This window comes from Bubalus kerabau, chromosome 10 (genome assembly GCF_029407905.1).
Source record: "Bubalus kerabau isolate K-KA32 ecotype Philippines breed swamp buffalo chromosome 10, PCC_UOA_SB_1v2, whole genome shotgun sequence".
Taxonomy (NCBI): Eukaryota; Metazoa; Chordata; class Mammalia; order Artiodactyla; family Bovidae; genus Bubalus; species Bubalus kerabau.
The window spans coordinates 43141041-43162666 of NC_073633.1; the positions used below are offsets into that span (position 1 = coordinate 43141041).

At 37.6% G+C, this 21626-nt stretch overlaps 1 protein-coding gene across 5 annotated transcripts in view; it reads right to left on the reverse strand.

Annotated features, from left to right (window-relative positions):
- The window catches only part of UBR1 (ubiquitin protein ligase E3 component n-recognin 1), a 152697-nt gene that overhangs the window by 29264 nt on the left and 101807 nt on the right, over positions 1–21626 (reverse strand). For 4 of the 5 annotated variants that reach the window (XM_055537521.1, XM_055537523.1, XM_055537524.1 and 1 more), the window contains 7 exons: positions 20543–20598; positions 19430–19526; positions 11702–11769; positions 10595–10745; positions 5768–5855; positions 4485–4618; positions 3001–3109 (listed from right to left, as the gene is read on the reverse strand). In XM_055537521.1, the coding sequence (XP_055393496.1) occupies positions 3001–3109; positions 4485–4618; positions 5768–5855; positions 10595–10745; positions 11702–11769; positions 19430–19526; positions 20543–20598 (703 nt within the window). Of the gene's footprint in view, positions 1–3000; positions 3110–4484; positions 4619–5767; positions 5856–10594; positions 10746–11701; positions 11770–17891; positions 19010–19429; positions 19527–20542; positions 20599–21626 lie in introns of those variants that run through there. The other variant, XM_055537525.1, reaches the window with a different exon arrangement.

Sequence of the window (21626 nt, forward strand, 5' to 3'; positions counted from 1 at the left end):
CAGGCTGGAGGAACAAAACAGTATTTTTGGAATGGTATTGTTGGAGCTAAGGGTTACTGGTGTATCAGATGAGCCAGGACCAAAACCACCTGCACTGGCTACGCACTATACTATCCACCTGTATGAGTTATCTTATAATAGGAGGTCCTGGTAAGGAATGCAGAACTAACAAGCTACCACCAAACGGAAGAATTCAGGGAAATCAAAAGAAAATGCCAGTCCATACATCCCACCAACCTCCCAGAATCCTTCTTGCTGGAATCCACCTTGGCTGAGCGATGCAGGTGTCACCAGGAAGGACCCTGAGTCAGAGTGATAGGCCAGAGACACCCCGTAAACTAACTCAATTACCATAAAACCTGAGACATGGCAGAGCAGTTCTTCTGAGTTCTCTTACCCTGCTGCTCTCCACCTGGGCGCCCCCTCCCAATAAAGTCTCTTGCTTTGGCAGCATGTGTGTCTCCTCAGACAATTCACTTTTGAGTATTAGAAAAGAGCCCACTCTTGGGCCCTGGATGGGGTCCCCCTTTCCTGCAGCAGGTGGATGCTGGAACTACAGTAGACTTGTCTGGTGGGAACTAGAGCCAGAGAAGAGCTATAGCCACTGTCAGGGATGCCCCACAAGGCAAGGAGAGGTGATCTAAACACAGGTTTCTCTCTTCCTCCTGGCTTCCAATATCCTGCCAGTGCCTCCCACAGGCTGAAGCCAACTGACAAAGGAGACCGGGAAATACGGCCTAGAGAGGTCAGTTCATCGTCTTTCAGAGCAGACGATGAGGAAAGGCTTTGAGGCAAGCACAGCCAGGAATGGTACAGACTGTGCATTTCAAACTTTGAATTTTTAACATTAAACTAGAATGGCAGGCTAAAACTCCAACAATATAAAAATAAAATTAGTATAACCTACTGTGATTGTACTCAACACAAAGCATGGTACTGATTTTTTGGATCCGTCTGATTCATTTTTATCACACTGGAAATCAGAATACCTCATGAGAAATGAGGAAACACAGAAAAGCACCCAAAAGAAGAGATGAGAACATATAGAAAGGTGGCCAGAGATGGGCAGACATTCACACAAATCCTGACTTGAGCATGCAGGCAACAAGACACCAATTAAAGAAAAAGGAGAAAAGAAAAGGGGAGAAAACTGAAAAGATTAACTGTGACTGATAATGTTAAAACAGAGATGAGAAGCCACAAATGGAATTACTTGGGCTAAACCTATGTCTATCAAACCAAGACTGAACACAAGTATGAGGGCTGGTAGCTAGGAGAACTCACCACGTTTGGAGAGTTTCCAGGTTGGTGAACATGTGTCAATTCGGGGACAGTGGTGCGCTCAGAGAGTGTGGAAGTTCTGCTCCCTTTTCCCCACACCTTGCCCTGTGTATCTCTTCTATCTGGCTGGCCCTGAGTTATATCCCTTTATAAAAAACTGATGCCCTAGTAGGGAAAACGTTTCTCTGAGTTCTCTGAGCTGCTCTACAAATTAATCACGCTATATAACCTTTTGGTCAGCACAGGAGACAGCCTGGATTTGTGACAGCCTGTTTTTTTCCTGAAGTATGTGATGTTGTCATGTTTTCAGGACTGAGCCCTCAGCCTGTGGGATCTGACACTATCTCCAGGTAGTAACTAAGCTGAATTGTAGGACACCCAGCTAATGCTGAAGAATTACTTGTTGGATGTGTGGGAAAAACACCCTCCCCGAGTGTCAGAAATGGATGTCAGGATCTTTAATGGGGGAAACAGAGTAACATGATGAGAATTGACTATTAAAATCATGGTATATGTCAATTATATTTAAAAAAAAAAAAAAAAGATGGAAAATGGTGGTAACAAAGATAGGGTTAGGAGACTAGAGAAGCAGAAGGGTCAATTAAGTATGGGGGTAGAAAGAAATCTTTAATAAAATAAAAGCACACTTCCCCATGGGAAATTTAAATGGATAAATTTTTGAGTTACCAAATGACTTTTTAAAAAATTAATTAAATTTTTTTTTATTGAAGGATAATTGCTTTACAGAATTCTGTTGTTTTCTGTCAAACCTCAACATGAACCAGCCATAGGTATACATATATCCCCTCCCTTCTGAACCTCCCTCCCACCTCCCTCCCCTACCCACCCCTCTAGGTTGATAGAGTCCCTGTTTAAGTTTCCTGAGACATACAGCAAATTCCCATTGGCTATCTATTTTACATATGGTAATGTAAGTTTCCACATTACTCTTTGCATACATCTTACCCTCTCCTCCCCTCTCCTCATGTCCATAAGTCTATTCTTTATGCCTGTTTCTCCACTGCTGCCCTGTGAATAGATTCTTCAGTACTATTTTTCTAGATTCTGTATATATGTATTAGAATATGATATTTATCTTTCTCTTTCTGACTTACTTCACTCTGTATAATAGGCTCTAGGTTCATCCACCTCATTAGAACTAACTCAAAGGTGTTAGTTCTTTTTACTCAGCCTTTTTATGGCTGAGTAATATTACACTGTGACTTTTATTTCCTCCTCAGTCACCTTTCTAAGATACGTGCTACCATATGAGATACGCTACTATTGTTGCCCCACTCTGGGTTCTTCTGATGCTTAACTATGAGTGTATGGCTGCTGACAACATGACTTATCCTCACTTCACCACCACCTCCACCCCATTTAAAACTGGGATGAGACAGCAGCTGTGGGGAACTTAAGCACAATGACTGGCAGTCATGGTGGAACAAGCAGAAATTCTGGTGGCCCATTAGTGAAGTCACTCAGTTGTGTCCGACTCTTTGTGACCTCATGGACTGTAGCCTACCAGGCTCCTTTGTCCATGGGATCTTCCAGGCAAGGGTACTGGAGTGGGTGTGTGAATTAGGAACCTTGTGTATTCTTGCCACCAGCTTCAATCAATGATAATCAATCTAAAAGCTTAGCAAATATTTAAAATTTAAAATTTCAAATTTCCAAACTGTATAATAATCCAATAATGATATTTTATCCCCGCAATACCTCTGGAGGAGGGGCCTCACAGTATCCCAGTATTTCTGGAAAAGCAGGAACAAATTTGTGGGTAAAGATAAATAGCTACAGAGTGCATTGTACTCTCCTTCTGCAGCATCTACAAGAAAACAAGAATATATTTAATAAGTACATTATTCTTACCTGGTCATCCTGTGTCTAGAGTTTCTTTATTGTTTATGCTCGTTTCTATACTCTGCCTCTACAGAGTATACTTTGTAAAACTGTGGGTGACAAATAAGACACAGTGATCCTTTTAAATCTGATTTGAGTCACTGTCCTGATCAGACTTCTCCAACGTCAAACCACCCCCAAAATACAAAAGTGCTTATCGTGGCAAAAGGCCCTACCTGATCTGACTTCATCTCTTACCTGCCTCCCCCTGTTCATTAGGCTTCAGTCACTCATCTCTACTATTCTGTGATGACATCAAGTGAACGCTTTGCATTTACTGTTCCTTCTGCTTACAATACTCTTCCTTCAACTCTCCATCCAGTTCAACACCATGTCCTTTTCTGATCTCTCTGCTCAATGTCTCCTCACAAAGAAGTCTTCCATGACTCTGCCCCAGCATTCTCTATTCTCATGACCTGCTGTATTTTTCTTTGTAGCACTTACCACCATTTGACATTATACTATATGTATTTATCTGTTGGCTTACATTTCATCTCCTTTCAACAAAAGAAAGGACTTTATCTTATCCATTGCCATATGACAGCACCAACAAGATAATAGATTATTTTTTAAAGAATGAAAACACAGATCTGTGCTGACAATCACTTGGAAAGAAAGCAGTATCCTATTTGTACAGAATCAGAACAAACAAACCTACATCTAATGAGCCCTACTGAACAGAGTTCAAGATAAAGAACCCTGTTAAGGTTGACCTGAGAAAAGGACAAAAGAAAGCATCTCAGAGGAAATTTGATGACCCTTCCAAAATCATACAAACCTTCTGATTTTTACCCAAACAAAGCCACAAGGAAACCTTCTCTACCTTGATGTAGATTTAAGGCAAGTAAAGAAGAAAGAAAATTATTCTGTTACTCAAATACCCAGGGCCTCGGTTAACACAACAGGCCTTTTGCAGCGGCATTTTATTTATTTCATAATAGTTACAGTCAAATGTTCAAACTTCAAGAAACAGAGTATATTATAAAGCCAAACAGTTCTCTTTCTTTAAAGCCAGTCAATCTTTGTAATTTCTTATCTTATACTGCATGAAGGCATTATGTAAGCTCAAATACAAAAGTTGTACATAGATAGCAGCCATGAATAGGTTTTGTAGATTATGAGGCTAATCTGGTTTCTGATTCACCTTTTACCCACACCAGGGCAAGGGCACACATGTTTGGAATGAACACTGATGAAAGTGTGAAGAATAAAGAAGTGGTTTTGCCTGCTCTTACCCTTGAGGTTGAAGGTAACAAAAAAGTCTCTTATTTACTACTCTGTGATTTCATTTTCCTACTTACTGGTAAATAGTTCTTCAGGTGGAGTTACTCCAAGTAAATAGTGGAAAAACAATGCAGCACAGCGAAGATATGGGATGATGCCATTCTTCAAGGAGACCCATAAATACCAGCCAGGAATACCACACCCAATGCAGCTGAGAGGCAACAATTCCAGAACAGAACAGAATACAAATCAGATGAACACCCAGATTGTAAATACATCCCCTTTCAAAAACACACCTCAGCACTAAATAATTTTTTATGCATTAACGATAAACATTAAAACAAAGTATTTAACTAGCTATAGCTTCAGTCTTTAAATCTCCTAATAGTTTCTTAAAGCAAACCACAAATCTTGCATATTTTATGAAGTAGATTCTTAAGGCAAAGAACAACTTTTTTCTTTTTCCTAACCCTTGTAATGAAATGTGGAGCAAACGCATTTATCAGTAACTAAGCAAAGCAGCTAAATTAGCTTAAAAAATCTAATACTTTCCTGACTTCTGTATTAAAACTGGCAATTTTCAGGGCAGTGAAACTAATAATCTATATGATACTATAATCTTATAACACAAAGTGAACCTTAATGTAGACTATGGACTATATAGTTAATAACAATGTATCAATTCTGGGTCATCACCTTAACAAATGTACCACATACAAATGAAAGATGTAATGGAGAAACTGGTGGTGGGAGGGAGGAAATGGAAACTCTTGGTCACTTTGTATTCTATAAACCTAAAACAGCTCTAAAAAATAAAGTCTAGTAACATAAAGATAAATACACATATATTCAGTACTTAAACTGAAAAAAAGTTGACTGATGAAGAAGATGAAAACAAAGAGGGAAACTTGGCAGCAGATGACGCTCAGCCGAGTACTCTATTGCACTTTTGGTTTCAACCTCTGTGTTGTCAATATATTTCACATATTACTCACAACAGCCTTAAAAAAAACCTCTCAGTAGTTAAGTGTATTAACTGTATGAACTGCTTTAAAAGGACAACCTATTTTCAACTTTTTATATTTATTTAAAGTTTAACTGCTGCATCTTGTTAAAATTCTATCATCTTTTGCCTATATTCCTGTAACAGTTTATAAGAATAAAGATGTGTCAAAACTTGTTTTCAATCTCAGAAACAAATGAATGGGTAATTTTTATTTGTTGTTATTCCAAAAGCCTTTAACTGATTTTTAAAAACTGGAATTAAAATGGTTCAAGAGATACTGTCAAACAACTGAACAAAGATGTGTAATTATAAAAACAATACTGAAATAGACTGGACTAATGGGCTGTTACTCACCCACTTGTATACTGAGAAACTTCTGCCAAGAAAGAAGATGCAGAACGAGCCTCTTCACTCTCTTCCTGTATCTGTGCAAGGGGGAGGTCTGAAAAAGAAATTCTGAAAGATAAATCTATGAATTTACTATTCAAGTTATTAGTGAAAATCTCAATTTCAGAATTCCCTGGTGGTCCAGTGGTTAAGACTCTGTCTACCAATGCAGGGGACACGGGTTCGATCCCTGGTGCAGGAAGATCCCACATGCCGTGGGGCAACTAGGCCCGTGCACCACAACTACTGAAGCCCAAGCACCTAGAGGTCGTGCTCCACAGCAAGAGAAGTCACCGCAATGAGAAGCCCATGCACCACAACTAGAGAGTAGCCCTCCACTCGCTGCAATTAGAGAATGTTTGTGCACAGCAATGAAGACCCAGCGCAGTTCAAAATAAAATAAATAAATAAAGAGTTCAGTATTTGTATATGATTTTTTGATTTGAGGTAAATTTTATAATGCAATAAAATACATAAATACTAAATGCACCATTTGATGAAGTTTGACAAATGCACACACCCATGTAACAATATCTTGAAAATTACTAGCACTAATCAATGAATATAGTAAAGTTGCAGGATATAAAATCAACACACAGAAATCCCTTGCATTCCTATACACTAATAATGAGAAAATAGAAAGAGAAATTAAGGAAACAATTCCATTCACCATTGCAACGGAAAGAATAAAATACTTAGGAATATATCTACCTAAAGAAACTAAAGACCTATATATAGAAAACTATAAAACACTGGTGAAAGAAATCAAAGAGGACACTAATAGATGGAGAAATATACCATGTTCATGGATTGGAAGAATCAATATAGTGAAAATGAGTATACTACCCAAAGCAATTTATAGATTCAATGCAATCCCTATCAAGCTACCAACGGTATTCTTCACAGAGCTAGAACAAATAATTTGACAATTTGTATGGAAATACAAAAAACCTTGAATAGCCAAAGCAATCTTGAGAAAGAAGAATGGAACTGGAGGAATCAACCTGCCTGACTTCAGGCTCTACTACAAAGCCATAGTCATCAAGACAGTATGGTACTGGCACAAAGACAGAAATATAGATCAATGGAACAAAATAGAAAGCCCAGAGATAAATCCACGCACATATGGACACCTTATCTTTGACAAAGGAGGCAAGAATATACAATGAATTAAAGACAATCTCTAACAAGTGGTGCTGGGAAAACTGGTCAACCACTTGTAAAAGAATGAAACTAGAACACTTTCTAAAATTAATAAACTATTTTTTTAAAGCAGTTTTAGGTTCACAGCTAAACTGAGTGGAAAGCACAGATTTCCCATATACCTACTGTTCCCAAACACCTACAGTCTCCCCCACTATTAGCACCACTGGCACATTTGTTACAGCCTACAGTGATGCATCATTATCACTCAAAGTCCATAGCTTACATTAGAGATAACTCTTGCTATTGTACCTTCTATGGTGGTGGTTTAGTCTCTAAGTCATGTCTGACTCTTGTGACCCCCATGGACTGTAACCCTCCACGCCTCCTGTGTCCAAGGGATTCTCCAGGCAAGAATACTGGAGTGGGTTGCCATTTCCTTTTCCAAAGGATCTTTCTCACCCAAGAATTGAACCCTGGTCTCCTGCACTGCAGGCAGATTCTTTACCAACTGAGCTACAAGGGAATCCCTGTACATTCTATGGGTTTTGACAAATGTATAATAAGTTGTACCCACTATTACTGTATCCAGCAGAATAGTTTCATTACCCTGAAAGCCTTCTGCACACTGCCTATTCACCTTTCTCTCCCCTAACCCTTGCCAATACCCACTGATCATTTTACCATCTCATAGTTTTGCATTTTCCATAATGCCATATAGTTGGAATCATACAATATGTAGCCATTTCAAATATGCTTCTTTCACTTAGATGTACACACTTAAGATTCCTCCATGTCCTTTCATCGCTTAATAGCTCATTTCTTTTTAGAACTGAAGAATATTCCATTGTTTGGATGCACCAGTTTATTTATCCATTCACAAGGATATATGGGTTGCTTCCAAGTTTTGGCAATTATGAATAAAGCTGCTATACACACCTGTGTGCAGGTTTAGTGTGGACATAAGTTTTCAGTTCATTTGGGTAGGTATCAAGGAGTGTGACTGCTGGACTGCATGGTAGGAGTATGATAGTTTTGTAAAAAACTGCCAAATGGTATCAAAGTGGCATTGATTTCATTCCTGCCAGCAAAGAATGAGAGTTCCTGTTGTTCCACATCCTTGCCAATATGCAAGCGCTGTTAGTGTTTTGGATTTTTCCCATTCTAATGAATGTATACTGGTATCTCGTTGTTGTTTTAATTTGTAATTCTCTAATGACACCTGATACTGAACATCTTTTCATATGCTTATTTGCCATCGGGATATCTTCATTGGCAAGGTGTCTGGTTCAAGTCTTTGGTTCATTTTCAATGAGGCCGTTTGTTTTCTTACCATTGAATCTTAGTCCTTCGTATATTCTGGATCACAGTTCTTTATCAGATGCATCTTTTGCAAATATGTTTAACCACTTTGTGGCTTATCTTCTAATTCTCTTGATAATAATCTTTTGCAAAGCAAAAGTTCTGAATTGTAAGAAGTCCAGCTTATCAATTATTTCTTTCATGGATTGTACCTTTGGTGTTGTACCTAAAAAGTCACTGTATCCTCAAAATCACCTAGATTTTCTCCTATGTTATCTCCTAAGAGTTTTGTATTTTACATGTAGGTCTAAAACTCATTTTTAGTTAATTTTTGGGAAATGTGTAAGATCTGTGTCTGTGTCTTACATGTGGGTATTTGGTTGTTCTAGCACCATTTGTTGAAAAGACTGTCTTTCCTCCATTTGTCTTCACTCCTTTGTCAAAGATCAGTTGATTATATTTATGTAGGTGTATTTTGGGCTCTGTTTTGTTCCACTGATTCATTTATCTGTTCTTTCACTAATACTACACTGTCTTCATTCCTACAGCTTTCTAGCAAATCTTAAAGTCAGGTAGTATCAGTCCTCTGTCTTTGTTCTTCTCCTTCAATACTGACTTGGCTATTCTGAGTCTTCTGCCTCGCCAAATAAACTTACAATTAGTTTGCTGATAATCAAAGAACAACTGGTAGGGATTCTGACTGGGAGATTATTCGGTTTATATTTAATTTTTCCGAATTTACTTTTGTGTGTCTTCCTTCTCATACTGAAAATTCAGTTCCCAATGGCAATAACACAATCACTTACTTGATTTAAAAATTACCTAAGATAATTTCAAAATAATAATATTAGTACCACTGATACTACTAACTGAGTTCAAATTAAGATTTTTTTTTTTAGTTCCTCCATTATCAGAATATACCCTACTAGGAAAGTACAGTTGAAATACTGTTTTTTAAAGTCACTAAGCAATTATTTTCTCAATATATTTCTTAGATTCATTTGTTGTTTTCAACTGTCAAAAAATTATTTTTGCCATTCAGATTTTTTTTTGTTAAGTATAATCAGAGTTCTAAGATCAACTACATTAAAAAAACATTCACAAGAGTCTTTGCATAAATTCTTGTACTCTTTACTTTGTACCACAGGTAACTTTTTTGTTTTCCATTTATACTTCTGTCATTTCATTTATTTAAAAAGAGCAAATATGAATATATGTAAGCATATATATGCATAAATACACATAAAATATCTTACACAAAGGTATTATACTATAACTTTTGCTCTGTACCCTACTTTTTTTCACTTAATATCCTAGAGCTCACTTCTTCAGTAGACTTTATTCCATTTTATAGCTGCACATCATTCTAATATATGGGTACACCATAGGTTACTCAACCAATCACCTAGTTTTTTGTTATTCCAAATAATGCTACAATGAATAATCTTATGCTTATATTCTTTCATATTTCTGCCAGTAGAGCTTTGGGGTAGATTCTTAGAAGTGGGACTGGTGGGTCAAAAGGTAGATGTGTATTTAATTTTGCTAGATACTGTTCTAAGATCACTTTAATTATTTGTCCTCTAAATTATCTGAACTTTCAGTAGCCATTATTGACCGCTGATACTCAAAACCCAATTTTGCTTTCTATTAAGAGCAGAATCTAAAAGGACAACTATATCACAATTCCATGATGTTAATATTACCCATGTATCTTCAAACAAGGATATATATATATTTTTTCATCCAAAAAATATTCATTGAGTTCTTACTGGGTATAACAGAAGTTGCTAACCATTTGAAGCTTATGAAGGAAGATTCTGAAATTTGAATGTTCCCTATTCAAGAAGCTTACAGTAGGGATGAAGGAGCAAGGAGAAGCAGGAAAAAGAGTGGAACAGCAGTAAGATATAACTATAAAATAAGACACCATGTGATAAATGCTATAAAATAAACCAAGTACTATCATTCCAGCTGGAGGAATCGAAAATGTTTTATAAACAGGCTTATCAAAAGCTCAGAGTATTTAGGCAGGGACAAACATTGGAGAGACTAATCTCCAACCTTGACCTTGAGGAATCTGGAAAAAAAAAAAGAGAGCAGGAAAAGCAGATCCAAATGGCTTCCCTGTGTACCTAGGGAGTAGCTGCAAGGGAGAGAATCAAGTGGTTTAGCTAATTATTCCTGTCACAGTTCTACCTTTCCCTTTAAACAGCATTCGTAAAGAAACAAATGAACGATCACTCAATAAGAGACCTAATACAGAATGGTTAACCACAAGCATAATTAATTTTCCTAGTAAATCACAGGCAAATGTTATTTACAATTAACAACTGATGGGAGCTTTACCTGTGTCTATGGTAAGAAGTATCTGAAGCATGTGTGCCATGGTGATCAAATGGAAGAGATAAAGGTGGTTATACGAAGAGCTAACTGGTGAAGGCTGCAGATCAACAGCATCATCCCAGTACAAGGACGGGAATGCTAACACGGTACCCACCTATGAGAGAAAATCGACATCAACATGGGTAGCAAAAGGACCAACACAAGTTATCTCATAACTAAATGTAAAGAATACAAGATCCTGCACCATGTGTGTTTTTAAATAACCACGATATTTTTCCTAATTATTTAACAGGATATTTTAGAGGATAAAGGCCATCATCAAACAGATTTATCCCTTTGCTGGGTCCACTTATTCTAGTTCTAGGTAATGGTCTCAACCTTGTGGTTTTAGGGGATTCAACATTACAACCATTTGGGGAGCTCTTAAAATAACATTGATACATAGGCCCCACCCTAGTCCAATCAAATAATTATATCAGGGGTAAGGTCCAGTTTCTAGCATTTCTTTCAAGATTCCCATGAGAGACTTCAAAAGACAGTGGTGACAGCTACAGGGTAGAGGATACTGGCTAGCCTTGCATCCACAAAGTCCATGGTCCTAACCTTACTATGGCTCTCTAGAAAACTTGTCTTGAAGGAATGAAATCGTCAGAGAGATGGAAAAACTGTACAAGAAATTCACAAAACAGTTGTCACTAACCATAGGTGTTTTGGGAAACACCTAGATGCGCCCATGGCCTGGTCCATATCACGAATAATTAACAAATTTAAGACAGCTCACACCATTATTCACTGCTTATAATGTAAACAAGTTGAGAAAAAGGGGAAGGGGGAAAACATATTATTAGAAAAAGTCTGCCTGTATAGACCCTAACTAAATATAATCAACTAGACTACAATCTATTACAATGTAAAGGGTAAATGTGGTTTTATTTTTAAAGTGATTTTGATGGTCTCAGTCAAATCTTTATCTATTTGTAAAGGGAATGGAAAAAAGAGACTAAACTTTCAAGATCAGTATTTATAATCTTGAACAAAGAGCATAAATTTGAATGAGGAAAACACTTAAAAACTTGAGTGACTTAAAAAGAAAATTTACTGAACACTTACCAAAACATGAAATAGATCTATGGATAGAAGGCAAGGTGTAGCTTCTGATTGCAGGTTAGGAAGAACAACTAAAAAACAAACAAACAAAAAACCTTAATGTAATTCAGCCAGTAATACAGCAATGCAGTTAAATGTAATACAACATACTAACATCTAAAACAAAAATTTAACAGGGTTATAATACAGAAACTGATAAACTGGTCCATCACACCTTTAAGATACAGGAACCATAACTAAAGATAAACTAAACTGAGAAAAGGCTCTAAAAAGCTCTGGATGAAATTTAATGGTTGAAAGATAAGATATAGGAGGTAAGGGTAAATAAGCTAGGATGACTGAAATAAGAAATTGTTTGATAAGTATTATACTCACTGAATCAAAAAGGATTACTTTTAAACAATGTTCTCTAGCACTTCCTACCTCCAACTACACATTTCTAAATGTTCTGTGATACACGAAATACATGAACAAATTTGGGGTTGGGGAGCAGGGAGAGCATGCAAATTGGTGTAAGTGAAAAGAGGATGGAGACAAACCTCCGGAACAAAACTAAACAACTGATGAGTGGAAGGAAATGCAGACAGCTCAAAAATTTTGCCTTTCGGATTTTGATCAGTCTCTAAATTCAGAAGTCAGGCAAAGAGTTACAAGGAAGTGAAATCAATAATTCAAAACAATAAGTGTTTATATATACATAACCATGAGAATTAATTATATTTAAATAAAGCTATCATTTAGTTAAAATGAAGGAGAGAAGATTCTTTTCAGACTAGGTCAATTTCTTAACCCCAAATCCAAGATTCTAAACAAAAAGCATAAAAGTTAAGAGCATGGGCTTTGGAGTCAGACAGAAATGGGGTCCAGTACTTCCTATGACTATCTGTCACAGGCAAGGTATTTGACTTCTCTAAGCCTCCAACAGGATTGTTGGGAGGTTTGTTAACCTGTGCATTCAAAGTACTTAACCTGAGTGTGGCATACAGTAACCACTATAAACACTATTAATACTGGCTCTATAAAATAAACTAAAGTGAATACAGGGCTCTGCCATTAACTAGCTATGTGTCCTTTTTAAGTAATATTTTTAATACATTAGTTAACATGTCCATGACACAACCAACACTACCTACCTTATTTTCTCAGTGTTAAAGTATTTTGCTCCCAGGATATTTTCAGTTCAGTTCAGTTCCTCAGTCATGTCCGACTCTTTGCGACACCATGAATCACAGCATGCCAGGCCTCCCTGTCCATCACCAACTCCCGGAGTTCACTCAGACTCATGTCCATCAAGTCAGTAATCCCATCCAGCCATCTCATCCTCTGTCGTCCCCTTCTCCTCCTGCCCCCAATCCCTCCCAGCATCAGAGTCTTTTCCAGTGAGTCAACTCTTCGCATGAGGAGGCCAAAGTACTGGAGTTAGTTTCAGCTTTAGCATCATTCCTTACAAAGAAATCCCAGGGCTGATCTCCTTCAGAATGGACTGGTTGGATCTCCTTGGAGTCCAAGGGACTCTCAAGAGTCTTCTCCAACACCACAGTTCAAAAGCATCAATTCTTCAGCGCTCAGCTTTCTTCACAGTCCAACTCTCACATCCATACATGACCACTGGAAAAACCATAGCCTTGACTAGACGGACCTTTGTTGGCAAAGTAATGTCTCTGCTTTTCAATATGCTATCTAGCTTGGTCATAACTTTTCTTCCAAGGAGTAAGCGTCTTTTAATTTCATGGCTCCAATCACCATGTGCAGTGATTTTGGAGCCCCAAAAAATAAAGTCTGACACTGTTTCCACTGTTTCCCCATGTATTTCCCATGAAGTGATGGGACCAGATGCCATAATCTTTGTTTTCTGAATGTTGAGCTTTAAGCCAACTTTTTCACTCCCCTCTTTCACTTTCATCAAGAGGCTTTTTAAGTTCCTCTTCACTTTCTGCCATAATGGTGGTGTCATCTACATATCTGAGGTTATTGATATTTCTCCCGGCAATCTTGATTCCAGCTTGTGCTTCTTCCAGCCCAGCGTTTCTCATGATGTACTCTGCATATAAGTTAAATAAGCAGGGTGACAATATACAGCCTTGACGTACTCCTTTTCCTATTTGGAACCAGTCTGTTGTTCCATGTCCAGTTCTAACTCTTGCTTCCTGACCTGCATACAAATTTCTCAAGAGGCAGGCCAGGTGGTCTGGTATTCCCATCTCTTTCAGAATTTTCCACAGTTTCTTGTGATCCACACAGTCAAAGGCTTTGGCATAGTCAATAAAGCAGAAATAGATGTTTTTCTGGAACTTCCTTCCCTTTTCCATGATCCAGCGGAAGCTGGCAATTTGGTCTCTGGTTTCTCTGCCTTTTCTAAAATCAGCTTGAACATCTGGAATTTCATGGTTCACGTATTGCTGAAGCCTGGCTTGGAGAATTTTGAGCATTACTTTACTAACATGTGAGATGAGTGCAATTGTGCGGTAGTTTGAGCATTCTTTGGCACTGCCTTTCTTTGAGATTGGAATGAAAACTGACCTTTTCCAGTTCTGTGGCCACTGCTGAGTTTTCCAAATTTGCTGGCATATTGAGGGCAGCACTTTCATAGCATCATCTTTCAGGATTTGAAATAGCTCAACTGGAATTCCATCACCTCCACTAGTTTTGTTCGTAGTGATGCTTTCTAAGGCCCACTTGACTTCACATTCCAGGATGTCTGGTTCTAGGTCAGTGATCACACCATCGTGATTATGTGGGTCGTGAAGATCTTTTTTGTACAGTTCTTCTGTGTATTCTTGCCATCTCTTCTTAATGTCTTCTGTTTCTGTTAGGTCCATACCATTTCTGTCCTTTATCGAGCCCATCTTTGCATGAAATGTTCCCTTGGTATCTCTAATTTTCTTGAAAAGATCTCTAGTCTTTCCCATTCTGTTGTTTTCCTCTATTTCTTTGCATTGATCACTGAGGAAGGCTTTCTTATCTTTTCTTGCTATTCTTTGGAACTCTGCATTCAGATGCTTTTATCTTTCCTTTTCTCCTTAACTCCTAATTCCTTGCCCTGATTTTATTAACTTTTCAGTCAGTAGAATACTCTGTCATCAAATTTTGCTTACAGGCAGTTGTGAAACTTTTTTGTTCACAGATGTTACATATATCTATTTTTAAAATCCTCTGAAATCAGGTTCATTTTTGGCATGCATATTTTCCTCCACTGGTAAAATCTTTCATTTACGCTAAATTAAATATCTCAGGGAAACTTAAATGATACAGTAGGAAAAGCGTAGGTTTTATGGTCAGGCTTGGGTTCAAACACTAGTTCTGCCTTTTACTGGTTTTATGACCTTGGTCAAGTCACAGAAGTTCTCTGTGCCTCAGCTTCTTCATCTCTAAATTGGGGAAATGATAATTTCGTTGAAGAATGGTGGTTAGAAGACATGATTATATAAAAAGATCCTTGTACAATGTTCAGGGATCATTGTACAATGCCTGGCACATACATGGCAATGAACACTGTATGTCCTATTACTACTGGAGAATCAACATGTTAAAACTATATTCATCATCTTTCACATAAAACAGTCTCTATTGCGGACTTCTCTATTTCTTTCAATAGTCTAGTTATTTCTTTTAATTCAAAACCTTGTTTCTACCCATCCCAATTCCCTCCCTAATTTATGCTACTATGTGTGTATGTGTGTGTGTGTGTGTGTGTGTGTGTGTGTGTAAAGTCGCTTCAGTTGTGCCTGACCCTTTGCGACCCTTTAGACTGTAGCCTGCCAGTTTCCTCTGTCCGTGGGATTCTCAAGGGAAGAATACTGGAGTGGGTTGCCATGCCCTCCTCCAGTATGCTACTATATACAGATACATATTTTACTTCTAATTTTTCCTTTTCCCAACCCAGTCTATACAATATCTAGCCTTAGAATAATATTGTTCAAAATGTTTCAAAAATCCCCAATAACCTAAAGTTCAAACTTCTCACTGGGGCATTTAAGACCTTCTATTTTTATCAAAACAACTTCATGCTTCTCTATCTATAGGTGCCACTATTCCTATCAAACCTGTCTATTTGAACATACCACATGCTTTCCTACATCCTCAATCTCTGTTAAAATTGTCCTCCTGGTTTGGAATGCTATCTGTTTCTCTCAATGTATTTTTATATACCTTGTTAGAGCAAAAAAACAGCAGAGCCCCTAGAGCGATCTTTTTCTGTCTCAATTCGTAAAGCACATATTTTTACAATACATCTAGCATTTGTCTATTTTATAGTGTGAGTTTTCACAGAGGTTCTGCTTCTTTAATTCAATCATGAGTATTACAATGGCAGGGACCACATCTTGTACCTCTACACAGTTTACAGCCCTAACACCTTGCAAGTAAAGATGTTCTCGCTAATAAATTTTCACATGACAAACTTTTACATAAAGGCGCAAAGATATATTACAGAGCAAAAGAACATCAAGTTTATTAGCTACTGTCAATTAGACATTCAGTTCAGTTCAGTTCAGTCTCTCAGTCGTGTCCGACTCTTTGTGACTCCATGAATCGCAGCATGCCAGACCTCCCTGTCCATCACCAACTGCCGGAGTTCACTCAGACTTACGTCCATCGAGTCAGTGATGCCATCCAGCCATCTCATCCTCTGTCATCCCCTTCTCCTCCTGCCCCCAATCCCTCCCAGCATCAGAGTCTTTTCCAATGAGTCAACTCTTCGCATGAGGTGGCCAAAGTACTGGAGTTTCAGCTTTAGCATCATTCCTTCCAAAAAAATCCCAGGGCTGATCTCCTTTAGAATGGACTGGTTGGATCTCCTTGGAGTCCAAGGGACTCTCAAGAGTCTTCTCCAACACCACAGTTCAAAAGCATCAATTCTCCGGGGCTCAGCTTTCTTCACAGTCCAACTCTCGCATCTATACATGACCACTGGAAAAACCATAGCCTTGACTAGACGGACCTTTGTTGGCAAAGTAATGTCTCTGCTTTTCAATATGCTATCTAGGTTGGTCATAACTTTTTTTCCAAGGAGTAAGCGTCTTTTAATTTCATGGCTGCAGTCACCATCTGCAGTGATTTTGGAGCCCAGAAAAATAAAGTCTGACACTGTTTCCACTGTTTCCCCATCTATTTCCCATGAAGTGATGGGACCAGATGCCATTATGCAATATTATTTCAGTTTCTGCCATCTGTGATGATGTTAGTCTCCTTGCTTGGTATTTATTTTGAGGTATTTTAAACACTGAGATGGTTAGATAGCATTCCCCAACTCAACAGACATGAATTTGAGCAACCTCTGGGATATAGTGAAGGCATGTGGAAACCTGGCATATTGCAGTCCATGGGGTCGCAAATTGTTGGACATTATTTAGTGACTGAACAACAATCAACAAATATTACAAATCCCATAATCTGTGATGAATGTAAAAGCAAGAAGACTATTTGGAAGTGTTGGTAAAACAAGGTATCCAAATTATAACTGAAATGAAAAGAGATAACAAAAATCAAAAAAAAGCAAAACCAAAATACTACTATGCAAATAGGATAAACTGTTAACAACAGGAAAAGGTCCTAAGAACTAGAAGCATGTGTAATATGTGCAAAATTCTGGGCCTGTGCAACTGATCAGTAAGAAAAAAAAGTAAATGAAAAAAGGAAAAAATAATTAAGTGTGTAGTTAGAGAACAGCATTAATGTTAGATTACTACTAGCATGAGGTTAATTCAGGAGATAGCTGGAAATTAACTTGAAAATATAAAAGGTTAGCACAGTGGAAGTTCTAATGAAACTTAGGTGACAGCTTTGAACGGAGCCATGGAACCCCCATGTCATTAGAATGACAGAAAGCTGCCCAGGAAAAGTTCCCTAAGAAGTTTGTGAGACTCAACAAGGAGGAAGGTGACCTGTTTCAACAGACTTTCAGGGTAAAATAGTTGGTCAATTTGGGGAAACAAAGCCTGTTTTCTATGTAGAAAAAACTATGCATTCTTTTAAACTTTAAAAAGAGGGAATGGCTCTCTCATTTGGTAGAACACACTGAGGAAGTGTAAGCTTAAACCTCTTTACCTGTGACATATTTAATTTATGAACAAAAGACATAAAGAGGGTTTTTTAAGCTTGACCTATTTTAGATGCAAAGGAGCTGCTGTGGTGCAAATACCTAAATGGAAATGCAGATAATCAAAATGAAAGTCAAATCATTCTACTATGCATAACCTCTAATTTTTCTTTTTATTTTCACAGTGAGACCATCACATGAGCTTAGCTAATTTCTAGCTTACTAGAATCTAAAAAGAAAAAAAAAAAACCCAACTCAGCTGTTATAGCCTGTCTCTCAAAGAAAAAGGCATGCATGGACCCACAGTCTGAGATTACCATAATTAACACTTCTATTATTTTTATATGACTTTGATACACACCAGAAAAATGACATTTTTAAATGATCTATCCACATTACTGCTCCCTTTTATAGCCAGACTGAGATCAGTTCAGTTTAGTTCAGTCGCTCAGTCATGTCTGACTCTTTGGGACCCCATGAATCGCAGCATGCCAGGCCTCCCTGTCTATCACCAACTCCCGGAGTTTACTCAAACTCATGTCCATTGAGTCGGTGATGCCATCCAGCCATCTCCTCCTCTGTCGTCCCCTTCTCCTCCTGCCCCCAATCCCTCCCGGCATCAGGGTCTTTTCCAATGAGTCAACTCTTCACATGAGGAGGCCAAAGTACTGGAGTTTCAGCTTTAGCATCCCAGGACTGATCTCTCTTAGGATGGACTGGTTGGATCTCCTTGCAGTCCAAGGGACTCTCAAGAGTCTTCTCCAACATCACAGTTCAAAAGTATCACTTCTTTGGCGCTCAGCTTTCTTCACAGTCCAACTCTCACATCCATACATGACCACTGGAAAAACCATAGCCTTGACTAGACGGACCTTTGTTGGCAAAGTAATGTCTCTGCTTTTTACTATGTTATCTAGGTTGGTCATAACTTTCCTTCCAAGGAGTTAGAGTCTTTTAATTTCATGGCTGCAATCACCATCTGCAGTGATTTTGGAGCCCCCAAAAATAAAGTCTGACACTGTTTCCACTGTTTCCCCAAGTATTTCCCATGAAGTGATTGGACCAGATGTCATGATCTTCGTTTTCTGAATGTTGAGCTTTAAGTCAACTTTTTCACTCTCCTCTTTCACTTTCATCGAGAGGCTTTTGAGTTCCTCTTCCACTTTCTGCCATAAGGGTGGTGTCATCTGCATATCTGAGGTGATTGATATTTCTCCCGGCAATCTTGATTCCAGCTTGTGCTTCTTCCAGCCCAGTGTTTCTCATGATGAACTCTGCACAGAAGTTAAATAAGCAGGGTGACAATATACAGCCTCGACGTACTCCTTTTCCTATTTGGAACCAGTCTGTTGTTCCATGTCCAGTTCTAACTGTTGCTTCCTGACCTGCATACAGGTTTCTCAAGAGACTAGTAGTTAATACTAAGGATATTAGTGATTGTGGATGTTGGTGCAAAAAGCCCTTGGGTGGGAGTAAGGGATACAAGTTGACAATATTTGGAAAACACTTGGTTTTAAAAATAAGATTGCAGGTATTAGAGAGCAACCATGTATTTTGTTTTCTTTTTTTTTTCTTTTGTAAGGTTGTGGTGATGAGTGTCTGACATTAGTGTAGTGTGTGGTTTCCTAATACACTGCCAGAAATGCAATGGGAAAAGACATGCAAATAACATAATAATTCAGAAAAGACTCTACCTGATAGAAGACGAATCAGATGTTTCTGTATCAGGACCTGAGAACAGGTAACCCTTTGTGCAATGGCAAACTGCATTAATGCTTTCAGACCATTATGCTAGATTGTAAGAGAAGGGAAGATAAAAAGATAAGTGAAGATGAAAGACCTAAGTCATTCACTGTATAAACCAATCCTACTCTGTAAGAACTAGTGTAAACTTACTATATACTTTACACTACTGCAAATTTAGTTACAATATTTTTAATACTTCTAAAAAGTTTTATGACCTCACTGAATTCTGTAATAGATTTTCCCATGACAAAGAAGTATTAAAGATACAATCATCTCCATCTCATTTAAGGACTCATTTCCCTCAGAGTCATTCTCTTAAATGTTTGGCCTACATCATTCTATTCAGGCCTGTGCAAATACATGTCTTTGTAGAAATTCTAAAATGATGGCAGAACATCACTGAATTCAGGGAATAAATCTTCTGCTTCCCACATGGAAGGATGGGAACTCTGGGAAGCACGTCATAGACTCCAAGTCCCCTGGGCCAGCTGTCAGAAAATAAGAGGAAAATGGCTAGGTGAGTGGTCCAGGGAATCCTCAGTTGCCCAGTTTGTTTTCACAGGGCTACTGAGCATCACTTCTTAAGTACTGTTTGCAGGGTCCCCAAAGTTATAAGGCTTAGGCCTGAGGCAGGAGTATAGTTACATAGAATCAGAATCTGCCCATGAAGGAGTTATGGCTTAGTTTTATTCTGGAGTTCAGTATGAAGATTTATCTGGAGTTAAGCCAGCATTAATACTTAATGTTACATGATGATGCAAAATTAGTGAGAAGGAAAATATAGGAGACATTAGGGTTCTGATTTGGAAATAAATGGCGAGGGGGATAAAAAGTAACCAAGTATCACCAGAAATGTTTCTGTGAATTACATTTAACCATCAAGACTGAATAAACTCTCCAAAGTGTATAATGTTGGCCTTTCCATCTCCTGTGAGTTTGAAGTAGCTTTAAAAAAACCAAAACAGAATTCTGCTTTTACAGAAAAAGAAGTGAATAAAGATTTTTTTAAATGGTAAATGTACTGAGGACTCCCTAAAAAAATACACCATGTGTATACATACCTGTCTATTTTGAAGTGCTCCAAACAAAGGTTTTCCTTCATCTCCCAACAGGTTTTCTCAAAGAGCAAAAAAAAGAAAAGTAATAAATTTCGAATACTGCTACAATAGTATACTTGGTTTCTATCTATCAGATGTTCTTTAATTCTATTTTTGACCAAATAGAAAAGTGCTTTGCACTTTTCCCCTTCAAAATTTCATGTTTAAGTCTATGCCAAGATTTCCACATTTTTGAGTGAGAGGACACTACAGAGGCAATGTAGACCATGGACAAATTGTTTTTATAAATAATAAAGCCCCTGGAGCAATCTATAAAGAAAACTTGGGAAAAACAAAGCATTCTGCTTCATTTATCCTCCTTTTAACATCTCTTCTATGCAAAAAGAAAAAACAATTTTAATTGAAGTATAGTTGACTTACAATATTATATTAGTTTCAGGTTTATAGTAATTGGATGCTTTTACAGATTATACTCCATATAAAGTTATTATAAAATACTGACTATATTCCTGTGCTTTATATTACTTCCTTGAACTTTAAATATACTTCCTTGTAAGTATTATATTACTTTCTTGTAACTATTATATTATTTCCTTATAATAATGTTATATCTAGTAGTCTTTACCTCTTCATCTCCTTCACCTATTTTGCTCCTACCCCTACCACTCTCCCCTCTGGTAACCACTAGTTTGTCCTTTGTGAGTCTGTTTCACTATATTGGTTCATTTGTTTCCTATTTTAGATAGCACATGTGAATGAAAACATACAATATTTGTCGTTCTCTGTAAAAAAAAAACAAACTAATTTAAAAAATATAGTTGCAACCTATTTTGTTAAAAAAATACATAAAACAAATGTAAATAGCTTTATTGTTAAGTACTATTAAAAAAGAATTAGATTTATAGGATAGAACAAGGTGAACAATGTATTTTTTGAAAATACAAAAAACCCATGAGCTCAGAAATATATTCTGCCTTGTTGGCTAGGGTATTTATTACTGAATCACTTATTTTCACTGATCTTTGGCAACAAACACATCTATGAGGCTGGATGGCTTATTTCCTATTTTCCTTTTCCATTTTTGAAT